Raw genomic sequence first — 24,344 nt, 5'->3', positions numbered from 1 at the left:
TGGCAAATAAATTTCATAAATAAATAAAGTAGATCTGTGAATGCATGCCTTCATATACACCCTATTCCCTCTGGGAAATTTTTGAGCGAAGGAAGATAAATTTCCTCACAAGCAAATAAATATCTATGGAAATTCTCCGTCATCCAGATCATGGTTATCCCAAAAGTGCTTTTTCAAAAGGCAACTGGACTTGCTTTTTTCCCTCTTGAAGATGTTTCGCTTCTCATCCAGGAAGCTTTTTCAGTTCAGTTTTCAGCACCACAATGGGGAGGGAAAATATTGCCCTCTTCTTAAGCAGAGTTGCTGAAAATCCCTGCTTCTCTGCTGCAATTTCTTCCCCATTGGTAGACTGATCTACTTGCTAGCAGGAAAAGCAGATAGGGGACTGCTTGCACTTTTCTGAAGGCAGCATGCAAGTCACAGATTGTCCAACTTTTTCTTAAGACATTTGTACCGCTGGGGTAGCTGCCACAGAATTTTACATCACAAATAATTGTACAGTTTACCAGTTATGCTGGCTTTTGGAAGTACTACAGATGTAGCGGCCTTTAAACTTAATTTACTTAAAATATATTGTTGGAGAACTAATACTGATAATATAAACCTTTTTCAGGGGGATTTTGCTGATAGAAGAAGATTTTTTAAAAAAAAGGTTTTTTTTTATTTTATAGACAAACAAACATACAATACATAATCATTCAGTGTATCTGAGTACATCTTTTGTGTCTTCTTCTTACTCCTCCAATCTTTATCGTATCTTAATATTAACATTTCATTTATTGTAACATTTCTCCCCCATTTAATACATATTATCTGATAGAAGATTGAGGAGGCCTGACAGGATTAGCTAATCTTTTATGTTTAATATTTCATTAATTTGCCCATTCTTTACACCTAATTCGTCTTGGGCCAAATAGTTTAATACGTTTTTATACTGTTTTAAATTTTATAATCTGTGTGTTTTATCTTTTTGGCTGTTCACCGCCCTGAATCCTTCGGGAGTAGGGCAGTATATAAATCTAATAAAATAAAATAAATAAATACTAGCTTTCCAAGGGCCTCTCCCATCCAGTAGCTGACTGGCCTTTAATGAGCACAACAAAGCTGCATTCACATGATACATTTACCTAGTTACTGAATTAGGTGATTTTCATAGGATATTTTCAGATGTAGCCCAACATAAGATAATATAAAAATAAAATGTATAACCAGTAACTAAACCAATTAGGCTATAAGATGTGTTTTATTAGCATTTTTTACTATTTACTGAGTTCTCATAATTCATGGAGCTATCTCTGTAGAACTCACTTAACTTCACAATAGCTAGCCAAATTTAACCCTAACTTTACACATTGCACAAATTTAACCATTGTTAAGCATTCTTATAAGATGTGCAGCCATTTAAATTTTACAAATTAAATCTCTCTCTCTCCCTCTCTTGTGCGTGTGTCTTTCTCTCTGCCAAACAATAAATGTCAGTAGAAGCTTTGGTTGACTAATCCTTCAGGACTTTTCTCTTTCAGCTTGTAGTTTAGGGAAGGGTATCTCTTCCCATTTTACATATGGAGATAAAAGTTTGTATTCTTTCTCACTTTACAGTGTTCTGACCATTATGGTCAGATAATTTAAAAATGAAGATTTATCAGCTAAAACAGGATAAAACTTCACAGCATGCAATAGGAAAATGCCTATATTTTATGAATTTCATATATATTTAAATTGTAAATATTTCTACTCTGAACTATTAACTACTGATGTTAAAGCTTTTTATAAATACATATTTTTGCATATATGGTATTGGAGGCAACAAGTAGGCAGTTCTTTTCCATATATTTTTTCTTTTTAAATAAAAAATATCTAGTTAATTATAGGTCTATTTTTTATTTCTTGAATTTAACCATTTCTATAAATACTATATCCTAGAATTAGATCCATTAATACTTATAGTATTTCTAAAAATCCTAAATCCCTTGATTAGATCTACTACAAATACTCTGTTTCCCTGAAAATAAGACCTATCCAAAAAAGAAGCCCTAGCATGTTTTTTACGCGTGCACCTAATATTAAGCCTACCCTCAAAATAAGCCCTACTTAAGAGCCTGCACAGCTGGCTGCACACCCATTTCAGCTGGTTGTTCGCAGTGCTGTGGCCCCAAGGCAAGGCAGGGGGGAGTGGAGCTTCCCCATGTGCCCTGCACCGGCTTACTTCAGGGCTTCCGCAGCTAGGCCATCCACACCTTAACACTTCCACCCCCAACCTCACATGACCACAGCTGTGGCTACGCGGGGTCCCAGTGGAGCAGTCGCCACAAGGCAAGGCAAGTGTTTGGGCATGGGTGGCCTGGCTGCAGGGCCCCTGAGATAAGCTGATGCGGGGCATGTGGGGAGCTCAACCTCCTGCCTTGTGGCAGCGGCATTGGCACACCATACTGCCTCCTGCCCTTTTGCAAGCAAGCAGATGTGGGCCTCCCGTACACGGGGAAAAAAATAAGACCCCGCCCCCAAAATAAGCCCTAGTACATATTTTGGGGCCCAAAAGAAAATAAGACCCGGTCTTATTTTCAGGGAAACACGGGTTGTGCCTTTCTTACTGTACTTATTCAAAGGGCGTAAATTTATTTTTTGAAATATATATCAGTTTCAGTGGAATGAATTATCTAGAAATTATTGTGGTGTATTTTTGTCTGATTTGAGAGAATATAAGCTTGTAAACCGAAATCTTATCTCAATCCTCTCACTCAGTTATTTCCCTCAAAGTGATTATAAGCCATTTTATGACAGAAATATGGTGGTCTAATACAATAATATAAAGTTTGGATGTTAATTCTTTTGTTGACTTGATGACATCCAGAATTAATTTTTCAAATTCAATAAGTTGCCTTTTAATAGCTTTGATATTATTTGGGGTGGGGAAAAAGAAATACATTTGTAGCAAATTGAGGCAATTAAGATTGGTGCTTGAAAATGTTCCCCCCCCCCAGAATAAAATAACATCACATATTACTTCAGTTGCCTTTTGTTCTTTCATTACTTTCTACCAGTAGTAATTTTTCACAATGAGGATGTTTCATAACTAATAAGTACTGAAATGGAGGGAGAAAAGTGAGGTTGCACCTTTTCCAGATTTCCATTGCTGACATAAAATGGATTAGAAGTAGAATTTATTGTTCTTTAGTATAATCAGCACAGAAGGAGAGACTTTTCATCCTCTTTTAAAGTTCCATGGCAAACCATCATTTGGGTTCTGCATTTCCTACCACTCTTACAATATTTCTCAGCTATCTGGCTTTGCAGTCCAATTTAAGGTGTGGAATACCCAATCCATTCTCTTTTGAGTTAGTCAGTAATAATATATTAGTACATTTCTTTATTAATACTGATATTAGATAGGTGAAGAAAAATGACAAATTTAATCTAAACTTGTGACTATGTGACTAACCATAATTTCTTAAATTATATGCTATCCAACTCTGGGCTATTTACATTTATAATTGTATTTATATATGCATGAAAGCATCAGTTTGTTATTTTCATATATTAAGGAATATATGCAAAAAATTAAAATCTCGGGTGCTTTCCCGCGTTGTGTTAAATTTATTTATTTATTTATTTATTATTTATTAATTTTATTTCTATACCGCCCTTCTCCCGGAGGACTCAGGGCGGTGTACAGCCTGATTAAAAGCACAAAGACAGACAGAATTTAAAATAAATTAAAATTATTAAATGATAGGCTCAATTTAAAACCCCAAATTTAAAATTCAATTTTTAAAACCCAATTAAAATCTTTACCTTGATAGCCCAGCCTGCCGGAACAACAAGGTTTTGAGGGCACAGCGAAATACACGGAGATCAGAGATTTTACGAATTTCTGGGGGCAGCTTGTTCCAAAGGGCAGGGGCTCCCACAGAGAAGGCCCTCCCCCTGGGTGTCGCCAGCTGACATAATTTGGCCGATGGCACCCTGAGGAGACCCTCTCTGTGGGAGCGGACTGGCCGGTGGGAGGCTACTGGTGGCAGAAGACGGTCTTGAAGGTATCCAGGTCCAATGCCATGGAGCGCTTTAAAGGTGGTGACCAACACCTTGAATCGCACCCGGAAGGCCACTGGGAGCCAGTGCAGCTCGCACAGGAGGGGTGTCACATGGGCACAACGAGTTGCGCCCATAACCACCCGCGTGGCCACATTCTGGACCAGTTGGAGCCTCCGGGTGCTTTTCAAGGGGAGCCCCATGTAGAGAGCATTGCAGTAGTCCAGTCGGGAGGTGACAAGGGTGTCAGGGCATTTATTAATCCCATGTTTGGCTCTGGGACTAATTACCCTGGTTTAGAGTAGATGAATCGAGGCTTATCCTTGTTGCACTATTCTGATAAAGAAAACGCGAAGGAAGGTTTCTAATAAAACTCATTTATTTGTTATAAAGAAAATAAAACATCTCACTAACTAAGAAAAGTTAATTGTTACATTTTTGAAAGTAATTCGGGCCGGCTATCTTTCAGCCGGACCTTGCTGGAAAGAGAACAAAGGAAAGAGTGTGTGAAGAGCAAGTGAAGGAATGTGGGTGGATGCGGAAAACACGTAGCTTACTGATAAGAAGTTGGCAAAGCTATGGAGAGTCTGACAGTCCAGAAATAATGAGCTCAGCTGGCAAATAAAATAACGCAGTGACATTCCCCTTCTTTGCCAGTTGAGCGAATATCAGTTCATCATCAAATAAGGTACATCTTCTCACGCAGATACTCGTGTTGAGCTGCTGGAAGTGGTTTGTTGAGCATATCAGCAATTTGATCATGTGTAGATACATATTGCATTTTGACAAAACCTTTTTTCACTAAATGCTTTATGTTTTGGTAACGAATGTCAATGTGTCTGGACCTAGAACCTGTAAAATGTGATTCAGAAATATAAACCACCGATTCATTGTCTTCCATCACGGTGATCGGTCGGATCGGGTGTGTCCAGATATCTGTGACTAAAGCATCAAACCAAGTTAGGGAATTACATGCATCTGAAACACAAGCATATTCAGCTTCAGTAGATGAACAAGAAACAAAATTCTGTTTACGTACTTGCCAATAAACAGGACATCCATTTAAGAACATCATATAACCTGAAGTACTTTTGCGTGATTTCTTATCACTTGCCCAATCAGAATCTGCATAACAACATAATTCTGCATAATCAGTATGTGTTGGTTCTAACAATAACTTCAAATGTTTAGTGTATTTTAGGTATCTCAGTAATTTCTTAATACATGTCCAGTGAAACTGTTTTGCCTTACCTACGTGTCGAGATAAGAGATTAACACTAAGTGCAATGTCGGGTCTGGTCCAACTACTAATGTATAACAGTGACCCAATGACTGAACGATAAAGTGTTTGATCCTCGAACTCAGGACTTTCTTCTTGTGTCAAGTTGTGAAAATCTGTTTGCATGGGTGTCTTTGTTGTGTTAGCATCTTTCATGTTGCAATGATGCAAAACTTGTTCAATTTTATCTTCTTGTGAAAGACTAAACCCCTTCTGTGTCTTTTCAATCTGAACACCTAAATAAGTGCTAATGTGACCTAATGATTTCAATGTGAAGTATCTCACTCATTTGCTTATTTGGACCAATATAAACAATATCATCAACATAAACAAGAACTATCTCATATGCATTGTTAGATCTTTTTGTGAACACGCACTCATCAGTTTCGGACTTAATAAAGCCCATTGAATTTAGTTTGTCAGTAAGACATAAATACCACATTAAACCAGATTGTTTCAGACCATAAAGACTTTTGTTTAGAAACCAGGTATCCCCTTCTTGCTGTCGGAATCCTGGAGGACTTTTCACGTAGATCTCTTCATCTAGGTCTGCATGTAGATAAGCCGTGTCAACATCAAACTGGAAAACTTCTAAACCAAGGATAGTTGCAGTTGCTAAAGCAATTTTTACACTCTCAGTTCTGACTGTCGGTGAGTAAGTATTTGTGTAGTCCTCAGGATAACGTTGAGCGAAACCCTGAGCTACAAGTCTGGCCTTGTACAATGACTCACCATTTGGTTTCTTTTTGATTCTGTAGACCCATCGAGTGCCAATGACCTTTTTGTTTGCTGGAGGTTTTGCAGGTGTAAATACTTTAAGTTTCTTTAGACTGTCCATTTCAGCCTGCATTGCCTCATACCATTTGTCTTGCTCTGAATCAGGGAGCTGCTTGATTTGTGTGAAATTATCAGGTGGAAGTGTGACATTGCAAATCAAAGGCAAGGGTGCTTTTGTCAGTTGCCAAGAATATCGTTGTGGAGGGATCCCTTTTGTGGCCCTCTTGGAACGTCTTGGAACAACTGTCCAGTCTTCTTCTGCTTCGTCCTCGTCCTCACTTTCGTCGCTAGCGTCAGCATCCGCGGCTTGCGAAGACGGAACATCGGGTTGAGAAGAATCAGTGGAATCTTGATCATCAATCTGCGTGGCATCAGCAGTATCATCTCTAGGAAAATAAACTCCAGGATCATTGGAATGAATCCTGGACCAGTCAATATCTTCCTCAAAATTAGCAGATTGGGAAATCACAATTGCATGTTTAGAGTCAATAAATTTGCTCCACTTTGAATTATCATCAATACCCATAAATCTCAGTCTCTTTGCTGCTGGACCTCCTTTTCTTCTTTGAGCTAAGGGAATGTTCACCATAGCATATGAACCAAAAATATGAATGTTTTTAAGATCAGGCTTGTAGCCATACAACATGAAGAAAGGAGTCTGATTTATTACACTGCTCCAAGTACGGTTGACAATGTAATTTGCATACTTGATAGCTTCACCCCAGTATATCTTATCAAGATTGGCGTCTTCTAGGAGACAACGCATCATGGTTTGCAGTACCTCTCCGTTGTGAGCCGGTGTGTCAGGGGGCGAAGTCTGATGAATAATTCCATTCTTACGCATCCAGTCCTGGAAACGCTGAGACATGAATTCGGCACCACGATCACTCTGGATTCTGGCGATGCGAACTTGGTGTTGGGTAGAAACAAGGGTTGCAAAGTCTTTAAAGATCTGAAAAGTCTCTGATTTTTCTTTCATAGGATATACATATCCATATCTAGAATAATTATCAACAATTGTTAGAAAATATTTTCTACCACCAAATGATGGCGGGAATGAACCAACTATGTCAATGTGAACCAAATCAAAAATGCGTGTTGACAGGCGTGTAGCGCATTTGGGAATGGCTGCTGCTTTGGATTTGGCCTTTTTACAGACAGCACAATCCAAAAACACCTTACACCCCTTTAGATCCAAACCTTTTGCGAACTCCGGCATCTTCCTAAGAACATGGAAACTGGCATGCCCCCAATCTTCTATGCCATTTGTGGATACACCTAGAATGCAAAGGTTTACCAGTTAGTGAATTTTCAACATTAACATTTTTATGCGGAACCTCAGGCTTGCTCTGAGCAACCTGTTTACCAATTCTATTTTTGTTGGCTTTAGGAGCCTTAGGGGTAGCAACAGGATCTCTCACTGGAGCATCTCTCTCTGGGCCTGTGCTCTGCCTTTTTGGAGTTTGCATACTTGCCTGTGTTTGTGTTTTAGGCTTTGGCTTTAAGTAATAAACACCACCAATTAATATGGTTTCAGCAACAATATCTCCATCTTTAACTATGTAACTTGCTTTTTCAAGGTGGTGAACTTGGAATTTTAACATTCTAGACAAGTGATACTGACTAAGCAAATTACTGGTTGCTGTTGGTATGTAATAAACATCAGGAATGAATGCATCGAGCTCTTCAACATAAACAGTTCCTTTTCCTTTGACCTGACAAGGATGATTTGAAAAAGAATAAAGTTCACGTAGTTCAGGTTCAGGCTCGTGCATTTCTGTGAAAAGTTCCTTTCTGTAGGTAACATGCAATGCTGCACCACTGTCCAAAGTCCACAGGAGTCGTCTGTCGTACTCTGGTTGAGGTTGTGGATCATTGGTTAAAGCCAATGTGGCGAGTGGAGTTTGTGGATCACGCCGGGGACCACAACGACCTTGTCTTCTGCCACTGCCTCTGCCTCTGGAATCTGTTCCTCTGGGCTGGTATGTGACGGGAGCTGGAACTCGTTGGGGACAATCCCGGGTGGCATGTCCCACACGATTACAGGTGTTGCATCTTGGCATCCTTGGAGTGTAGGTCCTTCCTCGGAAGGGGGGACTAGCTGGAGCTCTTGATGCGGGTGGTCCTCTCAAGTGTGGAGTAGCTAGCATGAATGCCTCTTCTTCAATTAAAAGTCTACAGACATTGTCCACTGTGCGTTGAGCAATCGGGACTTGGTTAATTTTTGTAACAGCATCTTTCCATTCATAATTCAAAGAGTTAATAATGATGCTGATCATTTGAATATCTTCAATGTTATGGCCTCTTTCTCTCAATTCTGTTCTCAGACCTTTCAGTTTGGTCAAATGTCCTCCAATTTGTTCACCGGGTTTCAATCTCGAACCGTGGAGTTCAGACATGAGTAAACATGAAGATTCAATTGAGATAGGCCTGTAGCAATTTTCCAATTCAGCCCAAATTTGTCGGGCTGTTGTATTTGGTGGAAAAGTGACCTGCAGTTCAGTATCCATGGACATCAATAATGTTGTGCGAGCCCTTATCTCTAAATCTCTTATTGCATAAGTCCAAGGTTGAGCAGATGGGTTAAATACCATACAGTGCGTGCCTTCTCTAAGAAGCAATAGTGTAATCTCACTGACCCAGGCTTTGTAATTGTGTCCTGACATTTTTAGTTTTGACTCACCAGTTAGTGGAGAAACAGAAAATGCCTGGTGAGGAGCCTGCACTTGGTATGCTGGCTGTGCTGGCAGAAATGCCTGTGGTATTTGCTGTGCCTGTTGTGGACCTAAAAATGGTCTTGGTTGTGCCATTGGAGGTGGGCCAGGAGGTGGCCCTATTTGCACTTGTGGCTGGGGCACATATGCAGGCATTTGTAGCTGCTGTGGCTGATGCACTGGAATCTGCTGTATTCCAGTTGCCATTTGTGCTTGATCTGCAATATTGGCATGACCTGCTGGAGATGCAATCATTTGCCTTTGCTTTGTTCCATCTAAAAGGACACCAACACCGCCAGGGGGTGTTTGAGTTTGGGCCTGTGGAAACACTTGTGGCATTTCAGCTTCCTGTAGTAAATTACTTTTGCCAGCAGATGGTGCTGCACCTTTGGGCAGCTTTGCATACGGGGCATTGTATGCTTTAGAGTAGGAGTGGTTATGTAAGACATGTGTAATTTGATCAGGGAGACTTTCATGTGACGTATGCAGTGCTCTTTGCCTTAATTGGCCTGACACAGAATCCACCAGGGGGAGTGTCTTTGGCTCTGAGCAAAAAGACAATATGGCGCTTTTTGAAAAATTTAAGTCACGGGATTCTTCCTTATCATGCTCAAGCATAAACAAATCTCTCTTAAATTGAGACAGTTCATTTTCATAATATTTTACATGCTCACGATAGGATTTGATGGCCATCTCACGCTGGGTGAGCTCAGGGCTTTGAGAAGAATAATGAATTGTTTCTCTCTCTGCGTGGGAGTAATTTTGCTCAGCAGTGCTTGCACCGAGCGTTACAAATTCAGAAGGTTCTGGGGAGACTTTTTCAGAGCTTGGAAGATCAGAAGAAAATGTTACTGACCTCAGTCGTAAATCATCATCTTCAAAAACAGCTTCTGTCTTATCTCCATCCATTTCTGTTCCCACGGCTTCTTCTCGTTCCAGGCGTGTGGCTGTAGTAAGGGGCTGGAAATCTGGAAACCTCCTGTCTGCCACCTCTTTGTTGGAAAGATCAATCAAATCATTTACGAAGAGTGGTCTTGGTTTCACTTTGCCTTTTTTGTTTTTGTTTCGGCATCTCAGCAATATAATTAGCGTACCTCAGTAGCTAAAAACTAATTGCCTATGCGCTCTTATCAGAAATAACAAAACAAGGGAAAAAGCCATAAATCAGACCATCCTCGTGCTACCAGAATGTCAGGGCATTTATTAATCCCATGTTTGGCTCTGGGACTAATTACCCTGGTTTAGAGTAGATGAATCGAGGCTTATCCTTGTTGCACTATTCTGATAAAGAAAACGCGAAGGAAGGTTTCTAATAAAACTCATTTATTTGTTATAAAGAAAATAAAACATCTCACTAACTAAGAAAAGTTAATTGTTACATTTTTGAAAGTAATTCGGGCCGGCTATCTTTCAGCCGGACCTTGCTGGAAAGAGAACAAAGGAAAGAGTGTGTGAAGAGCAAGTGAAGGAATGTGGGTGGATGCGGAAAACACGTAGCTTACTGATAAGAAGTTGGCAAAGCTACGGAGAGTCTGACAGTCCAGAAATAATGAGCTCAGCTGGCAAATAAAATAACGCAGTGACAAAGGGCATGAGTGACTGTGCGCAAGGCGTCACGATCCAGAAAGGGCTGCAACTGGTGGATCAGGCGAACCTGATAAAAAGCCCTCCTGCCCACGGCCGTCATATGTTCTTCTAAAGACAGCCGTGCGTCCAGGAGGACACCCAGATTGCGAGCCCTCTCTGTGGGGGGTAAAGACTCACCCCCAATAGTCAGCGATGGTGCTAGCTGACCATATCGCGACACCGGGAACCACACCCACTCAGTCTTGGAGGGGTTGAGTCTGAGCCTATTTCTCCCCATCCAAACCCGCACGGCCTCCAGGCAGCGAGACATCACCTCAGGGGCATCGTTGGGGTGGTCTGGGGTGGAGATGTACAGCTGAGTATCATCAGCGTACAGATGGACTCTCACCCCAAAACCACGGATGATCTCACCCAGCGGCTTCACATAAATGTTGAACAGAAGGGCGAGAGGACCGACCCCTGCGGCACTCCCCATGCAAGGCGCCTCGAAGTCGACCTCTGCCCTCCTGTCAACACGAACTGTGAGCAGTCGGAGAGGAAGGAGGAGAACCACCGCAAAACGGTGCCCCCTATTCCTAACCCCCTCAACCGCTGCAGCATGATACCATGGTCGACGGTATCAAAAGCCGCTGAGAGATCTAACAGGACCAGGACAGAGGAGCAACCCCTGTCCCGAGCCCTCCAGAGATCATCGACCAACGCGACCAATGCCGTTTCAGTGCTGTACCCCTGCCTGAAGCCCGACTGGCACGGGTCCAGATAGATAGCTTCATCCAGGTGCCCGGGCAGTTGTTGTGCCACCACACTCTTAACAACCTTCGCCACAAAACGAAGGTTGGAGACCGGACGGTAGTTGGCTAATTCAGCCGGGTCCAGGGAAGGCTTCTTGAGGAGGGGCCTCACCACCACCTCCTACCAAGTAGGAATTACGCCTCTATCAACCAGCATGATGACAGCAAAAACAACACAGCTAATTACAAGTGGGAGATGACTGGAAGGGCCTATTACGTGCTCAATGGCCAAATGGTAATGGTAGTTTAATACTCTGATGATGTCAGCAGATGGCTGATGAAAGCTTAGTAGAATAAAATTTTAATTATTTTAGTTCCAGAGCTCGCAGAATGTCTTCTTCTTTCTTTACAAATATACCTGGAACTCATATTTTTAGAATAATATGTGTGTATATACAAACAGCACTTTTGTTGGTGTAGCCAATTAAGTGGTGGTGTTTTCACATGTATACAGAGACAGTTGGGGATAGCCCTTAGAGTAGTTGTGTGGGTCAGGGGTGGGTTCTAAATTTTTTTACTACCGGTTCTGTGGGTGTGGCTTATTTTGTGGGCGTGGCTTGATGGTCATGTGACAATTCTTTAGGATTTAGCAGAAGTACTGGTCTACCAGGCTTTTAAGTGCTTGCAGAGCTGTACCCATCTACCCATTTATTTTTGCAGGCATCGGTCTACTCATGTATGTTTGCAGGCACTAGTCTACCCATTTATTTTTGCAGGCACTGGTCTATTCATGTATGTTTGCTGGCACTGGTCTACCCATTTATTTTTGCAGGCACCGGTCTACTCATTTGTTTTTGGAGGCACCGGTCTACCACCAAACTGCCTTTTACCACTGATCAGCTGTAGGGCGGCCCTTTGAAGCCCCCCAGCAAGAGTTTAAATAGTTTTTTTCCCTTATAGTCCATCAGCTGGGACTCAGGAGGCAGCAATAGATTGGGGGTGGGGCCAAATAAAAGGTAAGAATAACACGGGGGGTGGGGGTGGGGGAGGGCAGAAACGGTTCGGTGATGTCATATCGTCACCACTATCGGCTCGGCCAAACCGGGCCGAACTGGGAGGAACCCACCACTGGTGTGGGTCCTCCAAGTGACCCAAATGTATTAATAATTTCAACAGTAAGGTTTCTTTTACTATACATTACAGAGCACCTCTTTGAAATGTTTTGCATAACTCTTGTTTACTTTACAATTTCAGTATCTGCAAGTACTTCCCATTGCCTAGAAAGTGGGCTTTTTGTTTTTATCTGTTTGGATACTCAGTGAACATTTTGTGAGCAACCAGCTGTCAGGCAGACATATGCTTGCTATTCATTTATAATATAGCCTTAATATAAGTGAATTAATCTCAGGCTTTTCATTCCTTCCTTTCTTTTTTTGTGAATTCCTAAAAAATGAAGTATTCATTTGAAGAAATTTAAAAACAAATAAAATTATTATTATTAAGTTTTACTATAGATCACACACATAAATACACAATTAAAAAGTGATGGGAATAAAAGGAGTTTTATATGCCTCTTGTCTCCCTTCTGTGAGTTCATTAGTGCTCGATACTTGAAATGATGAAATTTTACAGAAGGTCTCAAGTGTTTGTTTTTTTCCCCTTACTTTACAGAATGTCATACCCAGGATATCCTCCATCAGGCTACCCATCTTTTCCTGGTTATCCTGCAAGTATTGATTTGTTTAATATATGCTGGGGGCGTTAAGCAATTTATGAAATAAACTAACTTGAGTGAATTAACGTCAGCACCATTTGGTCTGAATCTATCTTGAGATTGGCAAAGTAAAGCCTTATATATTCTATTTATTAAGAAAACTATAAATAGCAATGCTTGTTCATTTCTTTTTTCTCTTTTTATAATTTATTAATTTATAATATAAAATACAAAAGAAAATAGTAGGAAAATAAGGGAGGGAAAGGAAAAGGGAAAACTGTAAGGCAAAGGGAAAAAAGAAAGAGAAAGCATTGACTTCCAACTCCCTTTGGTGCTGTAGAATAATAATAATAGCATAACAATTCTGTTACATTAAATTCTGTTATGTTAAAACCTCAACATCAAATAATAGCATCAAACCTCAACTTTTTACTTTTACATAATAATGTAAACTAGCCATTTCTATAACAACAAACCTATCTAATCAGGAAAATCCAAAATCAAAGTTTCATTTTTTTCCACCTCAAGCAGTCCAGAAGCAGTTTCCAAATAGAAACAAAAGTAATTGTATTTTTTCTTTGATCAAAGCAGTCAATTTGGCCATCTCTGCTAACTCCATCAACTTTTCAAACCATTCATCCATTGTAAGAATAAAAGTGTCCTTCCATTTTTGTGTGTAATCTTGTTGCCATCAGCATATATACAGTAACATCAAAGTTTCATTTTTTCCCCGTTAAACCCAGAAGAAAAGTTAATAATAATATTAACAACAACAATAAAAACAGAGTTGGAAGGGACCTTGTAGGTCATCTAGTCCAACCCCCTCCTCAAGCAGGAGACTCTATACCATTTCTGACAAATGGCTGTCCAGTCTCATCTTGAAAGCCTCTGGTAAAGAACCCACAACTTCTGAAGGCAAGCTGTTCCATGGGTTGATTGCTCTCACTGTCAGAAAATTTCTCCTTATTTCTAGGTTGAATCTCTCCTTGATCAGTTTCCTTGTCTGGCCTTCAGGTGCTTTGGAAAATAGGTTGTCCCCCTCCTCTCTGTGACATCCCCTCTGTGACATCCTTCTCACAGTTACTGCTATTAAGCCAGGTTTCACCCAGTCTATATGTGTACTTTTGATTTTTATTGTCCAAGTGTAAGATTTTACTTTTCTCTATGTTGAATTTCATTTTGTTAGATAGGCACAGTTTTCAAGTTTGTCAAGATCCATCTGGATGTTGAGCCCATCATCTAGGACAGTGATGGCTAACTTTTTTGCCATTGTGTACCAGGAAGGGGTATACCCATACAACGAAATTCACTTAACACCCAAAGACCAGGTCCAACACACATAACAATCCCCAAACACATTCCCACCCACCACAGTTCCCCACCCCTAAACCACCCAAACATCCACACAACAGACCAAGTAATGCTGTCCAAGAGCTCACTGATGGTGGCCCTTTAGCTCATTGTTGAGTGCAATTATAGCTCTGGGATATAAACTATTCAGAAAACGTGTGGTCCGAGTTTTAATTGTTCTGTATCTTCTGCCAGAAGGCAATGGTCCAAAAAGATTGTGAGCAGGATAGGAAGAGTCTCTGAGAATGTTATGCAACTTCCTCAAACAGCGAGATTCGAAGATGTCATCCAGGGCTGGTAGCTGGCGCCCGATGATATTCTGGGCAGTTTTAACGATTCTCTGTAGAGCTTTTTTGACCGCTACAGAGCTGCTCCCATACCATGCAAGAATGCTGTATGTCAGGACACTCTCAATGGTGCTGCGATAGTAGGACAGAAGTAGATGCTGAGATAGATTTATCTTCCTGAGCATTCTCAGGAAGTACAGCCTCTTCTGTGCCTTCTTCACAAGCATGTTAGCATTCATAGTCCATGAGAGGTCCTCCGAGATATAAATGCCCAGAAATTTAAAACTACCCACCCTCTCCACCTCTTCACCATTTATGTACAGTGGTAGATGTACATCTGTCTTCTTCCTGAAGTCAATTATAAGTTCTTTAGTTTTTTTGATGTTAAGTGTAAGATTATTTTCTTTACATCACAATGTCAGCCCTTGTACTTCCTTTCTGTAAGCAGATTCATTGTTCTTATTAATGAGCCCCACCACTGTCGTGTCATCCGCAAATTTAATAATTGCGTTGGTGTTATACAGTTATGTGTGTACAAGGAATAAAGGAAAGGGCTTAGCACACAACCCTGGGGGGCTCCTGTGCTTAGTATCAGAGTAGAGGAATGGTGAGATCCCATCCTTACTGACTCTGGCCTATCTGTCAGAAAATCCTTAAACAAATCCTCTGATTTATACCCAAATTGGACATTTTAAGAAACAACCTGTTGGGTAAAATGGTGTTAAAGGCAGAGCTATAATCCACAAATAACAGCCTCGCATATGTCCCCTGTTGTTCCAAATTATTAAGTACAGTATGGACAACAGTAGACATAGCATCGTCAGTTGATCTATTACTCCTATATGCAAATTGGTATGGGTCCAAAGTAGATGGAAGACTAGCCTTAATATAGTTCAACATCAGCCTCCCAAAACATTTCATGACAACAGATGTTAAAGCTACTGGTCTATAATCATTAAGGGATACCACTACTGTCTGCTTAGTGACTGGCACTATAATGGATGTCTTCAGGCAGAACTCTGGAATGTTATATTCATCAAGATTAGACAGGTGTTTTCTTAACTGTTTTCTTGCTTATTTCAGTTTTTATTTGTAGTCTGTCTTTGGTAGGATGGGCTATAGTTTCTTTTTATGTGAAGATTGATGCAAAGAATGAGTTAAGCAGTTCTGCTTTCTCTCTACTGCCTGTTACTTCCTTGCCATCTTCTCTCTTTAGTGGACTGACTGTTTCCTTGACCTTTTTCTTGTTATTTATATCTTGAAAGAAACTTTTAAAAATTATCTTTGACTTTTGTTGCAAATTTTTGTTCATTCTGAGCCTCTGCTTTCCTGACTTGATCTTTGCAGATTCTGGCTTTCTGCTGATATTCTGCCTTAGTTAATGTGTCCCTCTTTCCATTTTTGGTACTTATCCTTTTTGTCTTTCAGTTTATCAGAGATCTTTGTACAGCCATGCTGGTTTCTTCTTGGATTTCATGTTTTTCTTTTTCAGTGATATTGTGCTGGACTTGGATTTTATTATCATATTTTTCAAAGTTTCCCAAGCTTCTTGGGGTATTTTCCCTTTTAGGATTTTCAACCAAAGAATCTTTCCCAAGTTCTCTCTGAGTTTGTTAAAATCAGCTTTTTTAAAAACTAAGACTTCGATATGATTATGTTCTATTGCTTGTGTTTGCATTATGTTGAATTCTAATATGACATGGTCACTCTCACCCACGGTTCCTGTAATTTCAACTTCCTCTATCACTTCTTCTCTGTTAGTAAGAATTAATCCAGTATGATTGTCCCTCTAGTTCCATCCTCTACCTTTTGGACAACAAAATTGTCAGCTAGGTTGTTCAGGAACCTGTTCGATCTCTCACTTGATGCCAAATTAGTCTTCTAGTTGATATCAGGGTAATTAAACTCCCCCATTACTATTGTAGTGTGTTTCCTAAATATATTTGTTAATTGGTTAGCAAAAAATACATCTATTTTTTCTGCTTTCTTGGGTGGCCTGTAGTATACACCAGAGTGGATAAAAATCATTTTTTTAAGTTAAATTGGATTTTTTTTATTTAAATCATTTTTTTTAAATTTAAATCTGATTTTTAAAATTTTTATCAAATTTATTTTAATAAAATGCTTTTGGAGTAAAAACCTATCTAAAGATAGTTTTCTATTTAAGACACATTAATAATTTAGTTTATCCAGCATTAAATGGAGCTTAGTTATGTAGCATGAGCTGTATATTCTGCAATATTGGGACTGTCGGTGAGTCATCTGTGGGTCAGAGGAGGAGCCGCTGCAGGACGGAGATGACAGTTGCTCTTTAAAAATTACGATTTAAATCGAGTTGATTTAAATCAAGCCTTTTTACTAGTGATTTAAATCATTTAAATGATTTAAATCAACTTGATTTAAATTAAATCCATCCTGGTATACACATATGGCAATGTCATTCTTTTTTCTTTGACATTGACCCATATTCATTCTAGGAGGTTTTCATCTTTGGTTTCATGCATTTCTGTAGCGATATAGTGGTCTTTTACATATAGTGCAACTCCAACCCCCTCTTTTCTGGGATCTGTTTTTTTTAGCAGTTTGTATCCTTCTATCAGTGTGTTCCAGTCATGGGTTTCATCCTACCAAGTTTCAGTAATTGTAACTATATCATATCTACCATTATGTGTACTAATAATTCAAGTTCACTCTATTTGTTCCCCAAACTTTGAGCATTTGTATATAGACATTTGATATTGTTATGTCTGACACTAGGTATGTTTCCTATATTTCCTATTTGGTGTTTGAGTTTGTCTTCCTTCCCATCAATCCTTCTCTCATTATTTGATTTGTTTTTTGGGGGGTTTTGCTTGGAATTAGGTCCTGGAGATCCTAAAGATTGGTTACCCTCCCTCCTTAATTTTAGTTTAAAGCTCTCCAGATAAGTTGAGCCAATCATTTAATGAAATCATTCTTCCCAGTTTTTGTGAGGTGCAAAGTTTTTATTTTTATCTTTATATTCACTATGACAATCTTTTATATTAAGATGTGAATCCTACTCCAGTATTTCTTTGCTTTATCACATGTCCACCATAAGTGATAAAAGGTCCCTTCTTTACATTTGCATTTCTAACATTCATTTGAAATACCTTTATACATTCTTGACAACTTACCTGGTTTTAAATACCAACGATATATCATCTTGTACCTACCAGAAACATAACTGTAAAAAGCAGACTAGAAATAAAAGTTAAAATAAGCAAAGAGAACACCTGTTTGATCTTGGTAAATACAAATCACCGGGACCAGATGGATTACATCCCAGAGTTCTAAAGGAGCTGGCAGATGTCATCTCAGAACCACTGTACCACATTTTCCAAAAATCCTGGAGCACTGGGGACTGGAAAAGAGCTGATATGGCTCCCATCTTCAAAAAAGGAAAAAAATCAGACCCAGGAAGCTACAGACCAATTAGCCTAACATCAATACCCGGGAAGATATTGGAAAAGATAATAAAGAAACAGATCTGCCAACACCTAGAAATAAGTAAAGTAATAACTAACAGCCAGCACGGGTTGTTAAAAGCAGATCATGCCAAACCAATCTTATTTCATTCTTCAACGTAGTGATTAAATTAGTAAACCAGCTAAATACTGTGGACATAATATACTAAAGACTTCAGCAAGGCATTCGACAAAGTAGACCACAACCTACTTCTTTGTAAGCTAGAAAAAAGTGGGAAGATAGCTTCACCACCAGATGGATTCGCAACTGGCTGACAAACAGTATTCAACGAGTAGTCCTTAATAGGTTTAAGTCTACATAGAGAGAAGTAAGCAGTGGGGTACCACAAGGTTCCATCTTAGGTCCAGTACTCTTCAATATTTTCATAAACGACTTAGATGAGGGATGGCATGTTTAACAAAATAGTTATTAAAATTGACATTTACATTAACCTTGTCATACCATAAAGAGCTGTTCCGTCTAAATCAAGTAACCTCTATTCTGAAGATTAACCCACTCTTTTAGCCAGACCAAACAGCAAACATCAAAATACAATTTCAAATCTAGTAAACCCAAACCTCTTCTTTCCTTAGCATCTTTCAATAATTTGTATCTAGTTCCTTTTCCCCCTTGCCATATAAACTTAGAAATATCCATCTGCCCTTCTTTAAACAGAGTATCAGTTTCAAGTACAGTCAGTCCTTGATTTACAACAGTTCACTTAGTAACCATTCAAAGTTACGGCACTGAAAACGTGACTTATGACCATTTTTCACACTTATGACCGTTGCAGTTTCCTCATGGTCACGTAATTTACATTTGGATGCTTGATAACTGACTCATATTTATGACGGTTGCAGCCTCCCGGGGTCATGCAATCACCTTTTGCAACCTTCTGATAGGCAAAGTCAATGGGGAAACCAGATTCACTTAACAACAGTGTTACTAACTTAACAATTGCTGTGATTCACTTAACAAATATGGCAAGACAAGTCATAAAATGGGGCAAAACTCACTTAACAAATTTCTCACTTAGCAATATAAATTTTGGGCTCAATTGTGAAAACAAAAAGCATCTTTCATAAAACATTCATCTTAATTAGAGAAATTCTACCCAATCTTAATTGATCAATTAATTGGTGGAATGTGGAAGCACATTAGAATTTAGTGAATAAATGAAGCCTATTAAATTCTATGAAGGTTCTTGCAATAGGCTCTTTTAGAATTAGATTTTTTTTAAAAAAATGAAAGTGTCGATAACTTGCTTAGGAAATTTACAGATATAATTTTCCAGCTGTGAGGAAATAGCCTATCCAATATCAAACAAATAAGTGAGGACATGTCTATTCTTTACATTTTTGAAATAGCAAAAAATATGCTAATGCACCTTTCCTGATCACATTTGACATTTTTTTCTGAAAACAGCAGAACTGCAATCTGCTGAAATGCAAACTATGGGTAAAGAGCTAAGTCCTATCAAGTTGATCTCAGTGGCGGGAGACAATAGAAGAGGCTTGTAACGTATTGTAGAATAAAAGAGAAAGGACTTTTATAGAAGAAATAGAAACATGGATAGGAAATATATTGTCAGGAAAGGATCTTAAGCTTGACTGAGGCTGAACATGTACAAGAATAGTTTTTTAGGACTTTTTAACTGGGAGATGAGTACAAGGAGGAAACTCAAACCCAAATGTTGTTGCACATAGACATGAACACATCAGCATGATGAAATAGAAATAGACATACACACACATCAAGTAAGATTTCTAAGCATTTTCCTCACAACATTACAATTGCAAAACCCCTTGCAATCTAGGAGTCAAGCCCGGTCATTGTCATCCCCATTTTTTTACAGAAAAAAATTAGGCCTAAGGAAAGTAGAGCAGAAGTTATCAACTGCTCTTCACATGTGTAGGTAATAATATAGCTGAGATGTGTGCAGGGCTCAGTTCCCTGTCAAAATAAGATTCTGAATTTCAGATTATCAAAGATTCAGATTAACAAAAACATTAACTGATGATTAGGAATAATTATATCCTCAAAATGTCTCATAAAATTGCCGTAATGAGCTATACTGCACATGAGAAAGATTGTCCAAAAGTGTTCTGACCTAGGCTTCCCAAAAACATGAAGCAGACTCCTTGTCCAGACAAAACCCCCTTTTTATTAAGTTACTGTGAATTCCTCTCATTCACATCCAGCAAAGTCTTTCAAGGGAGAATTTACAGTCACAGACCTTATCTGGCTTGGGGAGCTGCCAGGCCGATATCTTCAAAACTTGGCAAGGAGTCACAGTCACGAACCAATTAAGCAAATTAATTGTCTCCTGCAAACTCTACTCCCCTTTCGCTCCACTTTTATTCCTTTTGTGAGAGGCCATTCACCGTCCAGCTGTGGCTTTACTCCTGAGTCGACCCTTGTTCTTTAGCTGTTCCCTTCGTCTGGTAACTCTATGCCTGCACACATCGGGAACAGGCTCCAGGTGTTCTTCTGCCCCACTGATATCCGACTCCGAAGGCAGCTGATAACTGGCAGATGGCCCTGGCCCCATCTCTTCCTCTGACGCAGAGCACTCATTAGAGTCTTCCCCAGACTCCAGGACTGGCCCATGTTCCTCCCCAATCTCCTCACTGTCTGAGTCTGCCACCAGCTCCGCTGGCTGCTGGCGGGCCAAAACAAAAAGCATCTTTATCATTGTAAGGAAACCAACCCCAGGATAGATGCTTCCCAGGCATGTAGACATTATTTTCAGTAACTACCATGCTGGGTACAACATCCGTAGTTCTAGCACCCCATGCTACTTAATTAAATGAGTAATAGAATCTGTTTTCCAATATGCTAATACTTGATTGGTTGTTTCTATTCAGCCTACAGGACAGGAGTCTGTTTATCCACCTGCTAGCCAGTATTCTTACCCTGCGGTGCCTGGAGGCTTCCCACCTGTGGGAGGCAGTGAATATAATGTAGCTCCACCAACTGGGGAATTCCCAGGGATTGCAGGCTACCCAACCGCACCTGGTGGGTATCCTGCTGCATCAATTGGATACCCTGGACTACCTCAGCCTGGTGGCATGCCAACTTATCCTGGAGGTATGTTCCTAAATGCTGTTTGCAGTTTGGGTTATAGAGTGTTGAATGTTTATGTCTCATATTTCAAGAAATCCAAACAAGCTGGTAGTATGATTGCTATTCTGGTATATCACAGTATATAACAATAATGGGTTGTTGTGAGAATAAAACAGAGGGACAGCATTAAATATATACCAGCTATTTGTTTCCTAATCAAATATTGATCAAGTCCTGGTCTAAAAATTCTGCATATCTGATGCTCTGGACCAGTCCCAGTCTTATATCACAGGCTGACTATTAGGAAGATATATTAGGAAAAAGGTCTACAAGTAAGATAAATCTTAACATAAAACTTTAAAAGAAAAAATTATGTCTCACACATATAAAATTTGAGTAGTATGGTATTGTGTGAATAAGAGAAGCAGTAATTAGAAAATAGTTTTTGCTAGTAATGAAATTGTTTTGCATACATTGTATATTTTGGTTTTAAATTTTGGATTTTAATCTGCAAATTAATAAGCATTTTCTTCCAGGTGCTGGTTTTGGAGTACCCCCCTCTGGCTCTGGTTTTGGCTATCCACAGCCTCAATCCCAAACTTATGGTGGAGGTGGTTCAGTGCATACATCAGGTATAATTCAAATAAGAAGCCATAATCATATTTTTGCTTCTTTAGAAGTAAAATGCATTACAGCCTAATATATGTTCCCATACATAGACATTGATTCAAGAAACAGCATCTGTACACAGGCTTAGCACCATTGTCGTCTACTGGTATTTCTGCATACTTTTGGAATCAGTTGTGTGGTTGCTGCTTAATGTAGCTTTTAAAAGTGGCTTTAGAAACTGAACACAATGCATGCTATGTTGCTCAGTGGAAATGCATCTGTACAGTATTTCACATGAAAATAAAGAAAATTGGTACAGAAATTAGGAAGAAACAGCATGTGAGAATAAGAGAATAAGAGTTGGAAGGGACCTTGGAGGTCTTCTAGCCCAACCCCATGCACAAGTAGGAGATCCTGTAACAATCTAGATAAATGACTGTCCAATCTCTTCTTTAAAAGCCTCCAGTTATGGAGAACCCAATATCTCTGAAGGCAAGCCAATTCCACTTGTTGATTGTTCTCACTGTCAGGACAAAGGAAACAAAGCAAACAATAATTTAAGCTCAAAAATGACAATAAACCTATAGCAGTAAATCTAAAATCTGATTTAAATGATTTTTATATTAAAAAATCAAATGCATCAGGGAAAATGTACATACTTTCTTACTGTTAACAGTTATTGGGAGTCCTGATTTGTGTTTTATAGATTATATTGCTTTGGTGCAATGTGTGTATCCACAAGTACCACAATTTTTAGCAGTAATATATATTTGATATAAATAAAATTTCTTCAGATGTAATAAATTGGCTTCATGACAGTAGGTAGGACTGTCTTTCCTTGTCTTGCTAAAAGCACAGAATAACAGAGTGGGAAGGGACCTTGGAGGTCTTCTAATCCAACTCCCTGCTTAAGCAGGAGACCCTAAACCATTTAAGACAAGTGACTGTCCAGTCTCTTCTTAAAAGCTTCCAGTGTTGGGGCATTCACAATTTCTGTAAATTGTTCCACTGATGAATTGTTCTAACTGTCAGGAACTTTCTCCTTAGTTCTAGATTGCTTCTCTCCTTGATTAATTTCCATCCATTGTTTCTTGTCCTGCCTTCTGGTGCTTTGGACAATAGGTTGAGCCCCTCTTCTTTGTGACAGCTTTGCTATCATGTCACCCCTAGTCCTTCTTTTCACTAAACTAAATATACCCATTTCCTTGAATCAGTAATTCCCTTGAGTATGTTCATTGCTGCACTAGATCTACTACCAATTCTATTCCCATTTTTTTAACGCAAGTGTGATTAGATACCTTCAATTATGGTTGAAAATTATCTTGGGTAAAATATTAGAGAGCTCCAGGCTGTAATATCAAATGAATAGTTGGTTCTGAAAGAAAGGTACAGGTTTCTCACACAGGCTCTTTTATGAGCCTTGATATTTGGTCATAATCTGTTATGCATGTAAGATATTAATTACATATATTATATTTTTCTTTTGAAGCTGGGTATCCTGGTGGACAAACACCAACAACACCCCTGCAGGTATGTTATTTTCTGCTATAAAATCCTTTGGTTGCTATTCACTAACCACACTCCACTATATATCCCCCATGGAAGCTCCTTGTTTCTCCTCCATTCCCTAAATGTCAAGGCCCACTTGGGCTCAATGGACAAACGGGTTGTGGTTTTCTTACATAGAAAACAGCATTTGGGGGGCGTATTAAACTTTTTGATCATTTGGAACATGTAAAATTCTCCAGTTTAGTAAAGACCCTAAAAAGACCTAAACTACACCCATTCTCACCATTCATTCAAACCAGCCTTACTTTCTGATCTATAAAGGACATAGTTTTGTCATTACATTCAAATTGAATGAATGGTAGTTATTGTAAAGTATTCTTCCTTGACTTAGCTTGCCTTACTGTAGCTACATAGCAAGTCAATCAGAATTGATCTGGGGCCACATCTGAAATATTCTCATCTTCACATTCCTTTTTAGGTTGCATTTTCTACTTCACTGTCTTCCCTATATTCCCTGTATTTTTCCAAGTTTAAGACAAAATGTAGCTGAATGTAACCCTGCCCACCCACCGGCCCCCACCCTTTGCCATTTTCAGCCTATGTGCGTCGTGCTTTAGACCTGTTCCAGGCTGCAGGCCACAGACCATCGCCGCCTCTGTGCCTCACATTTTTGGCCTCTGTGCCTCAGGTTTCCAGCCTCTGAACGCCCCATTTTTGGCCTCTGCACATTGCGTTTTTGGGTGGTTCCAGGCAGCGGGGAGTGGCGGCGGCAGCGTGCTCTGGCGATCTCCACAGCCTTGAACGGGTCTGAAACGGAGTGTTTGGAGGTTGAAAACGCAAGACACAGAGGCCAAAAACACGAGGCACAGAAGCCAAAACCACAAGGCATGGAGGTGGCGATGGTCTGTGGCAATCACTGCAGCTTGGAACAGCTGATTGGGGGTATTCTGGGAGGCTGATCCACCCAGTAATCAGCTGCTCATGCTGAATCAGGCTGCAATAATGTGCTGAAGCTGACCTGGCTGTTCGCTATTTGCTGCAAGGACGTGTCAGAGTTTGCAGCAGCAATCACACCCAGAAATCACACACAAGTAACTGATTTAATAACTTCTCTTTATATATAATATAACACATGAAATAAATATACAATAGCAAAAGCAGGTTTTCCAACGTGGTAGTAAATACAAGCAAAACACTAGCAGAGGA

The 24,344-nt window shown here is 39.6% G+C and overlaps 1 protein-coding gene across 2 annotated transcripts in view; it reads left to right on the top strand.

The window, feature by feature from the left end:
- Positions 1-24,344, top strand: part of ANXA7 (annexin A7) — a 51,495-nt gene that overhangs the window by 1,133 nt on the left and 26,018 nt on the right. For both annotated transcript variants that reach the window (XM_034435260.3, XM_034435259.3), the window contains exons 2-5: positions 12,789-12,843; positions 20,822-21,044; positions 21,557-21,652; positions 23,119-23,159. In XM_034435260.3, coding sequence (XP_034291151.1) covers positions 12,790-12,843; positions 20,822-21,044; positions 21,557-21,652; positions 23,119-23,159 — 414 coding nt within the window. In that variant the 5' untranslated portion in view covers position 12,789. The remainder of the gene's footprint in view (positions 1-12,788; positions 12,844-20,821; positions 21,045-21,556; positions 21,653-23,118; positions 23,160-24,344) is intronic.

Source organism: Pantherophis guttatus, chromosome 6 (assembly GCF_059756535.1).
Source record: "Pantherophis guttatus breed Tessera chromosome 6, ASM5975653v1, whole genome shotgun sequence".
In the NCBI taxonomy this organism is placed as follows: domain Eukaryota; kingdom Metazoa; phylum Chordata; class Lepidosauria; order Squamata; family Colubridae; genus Pantherophis; species Pantherophis guttatus.
Note: the sequence above shows the minus strand (reverse complement) of the source record. Positions and strands in the feature narration are given on the sequence as shown.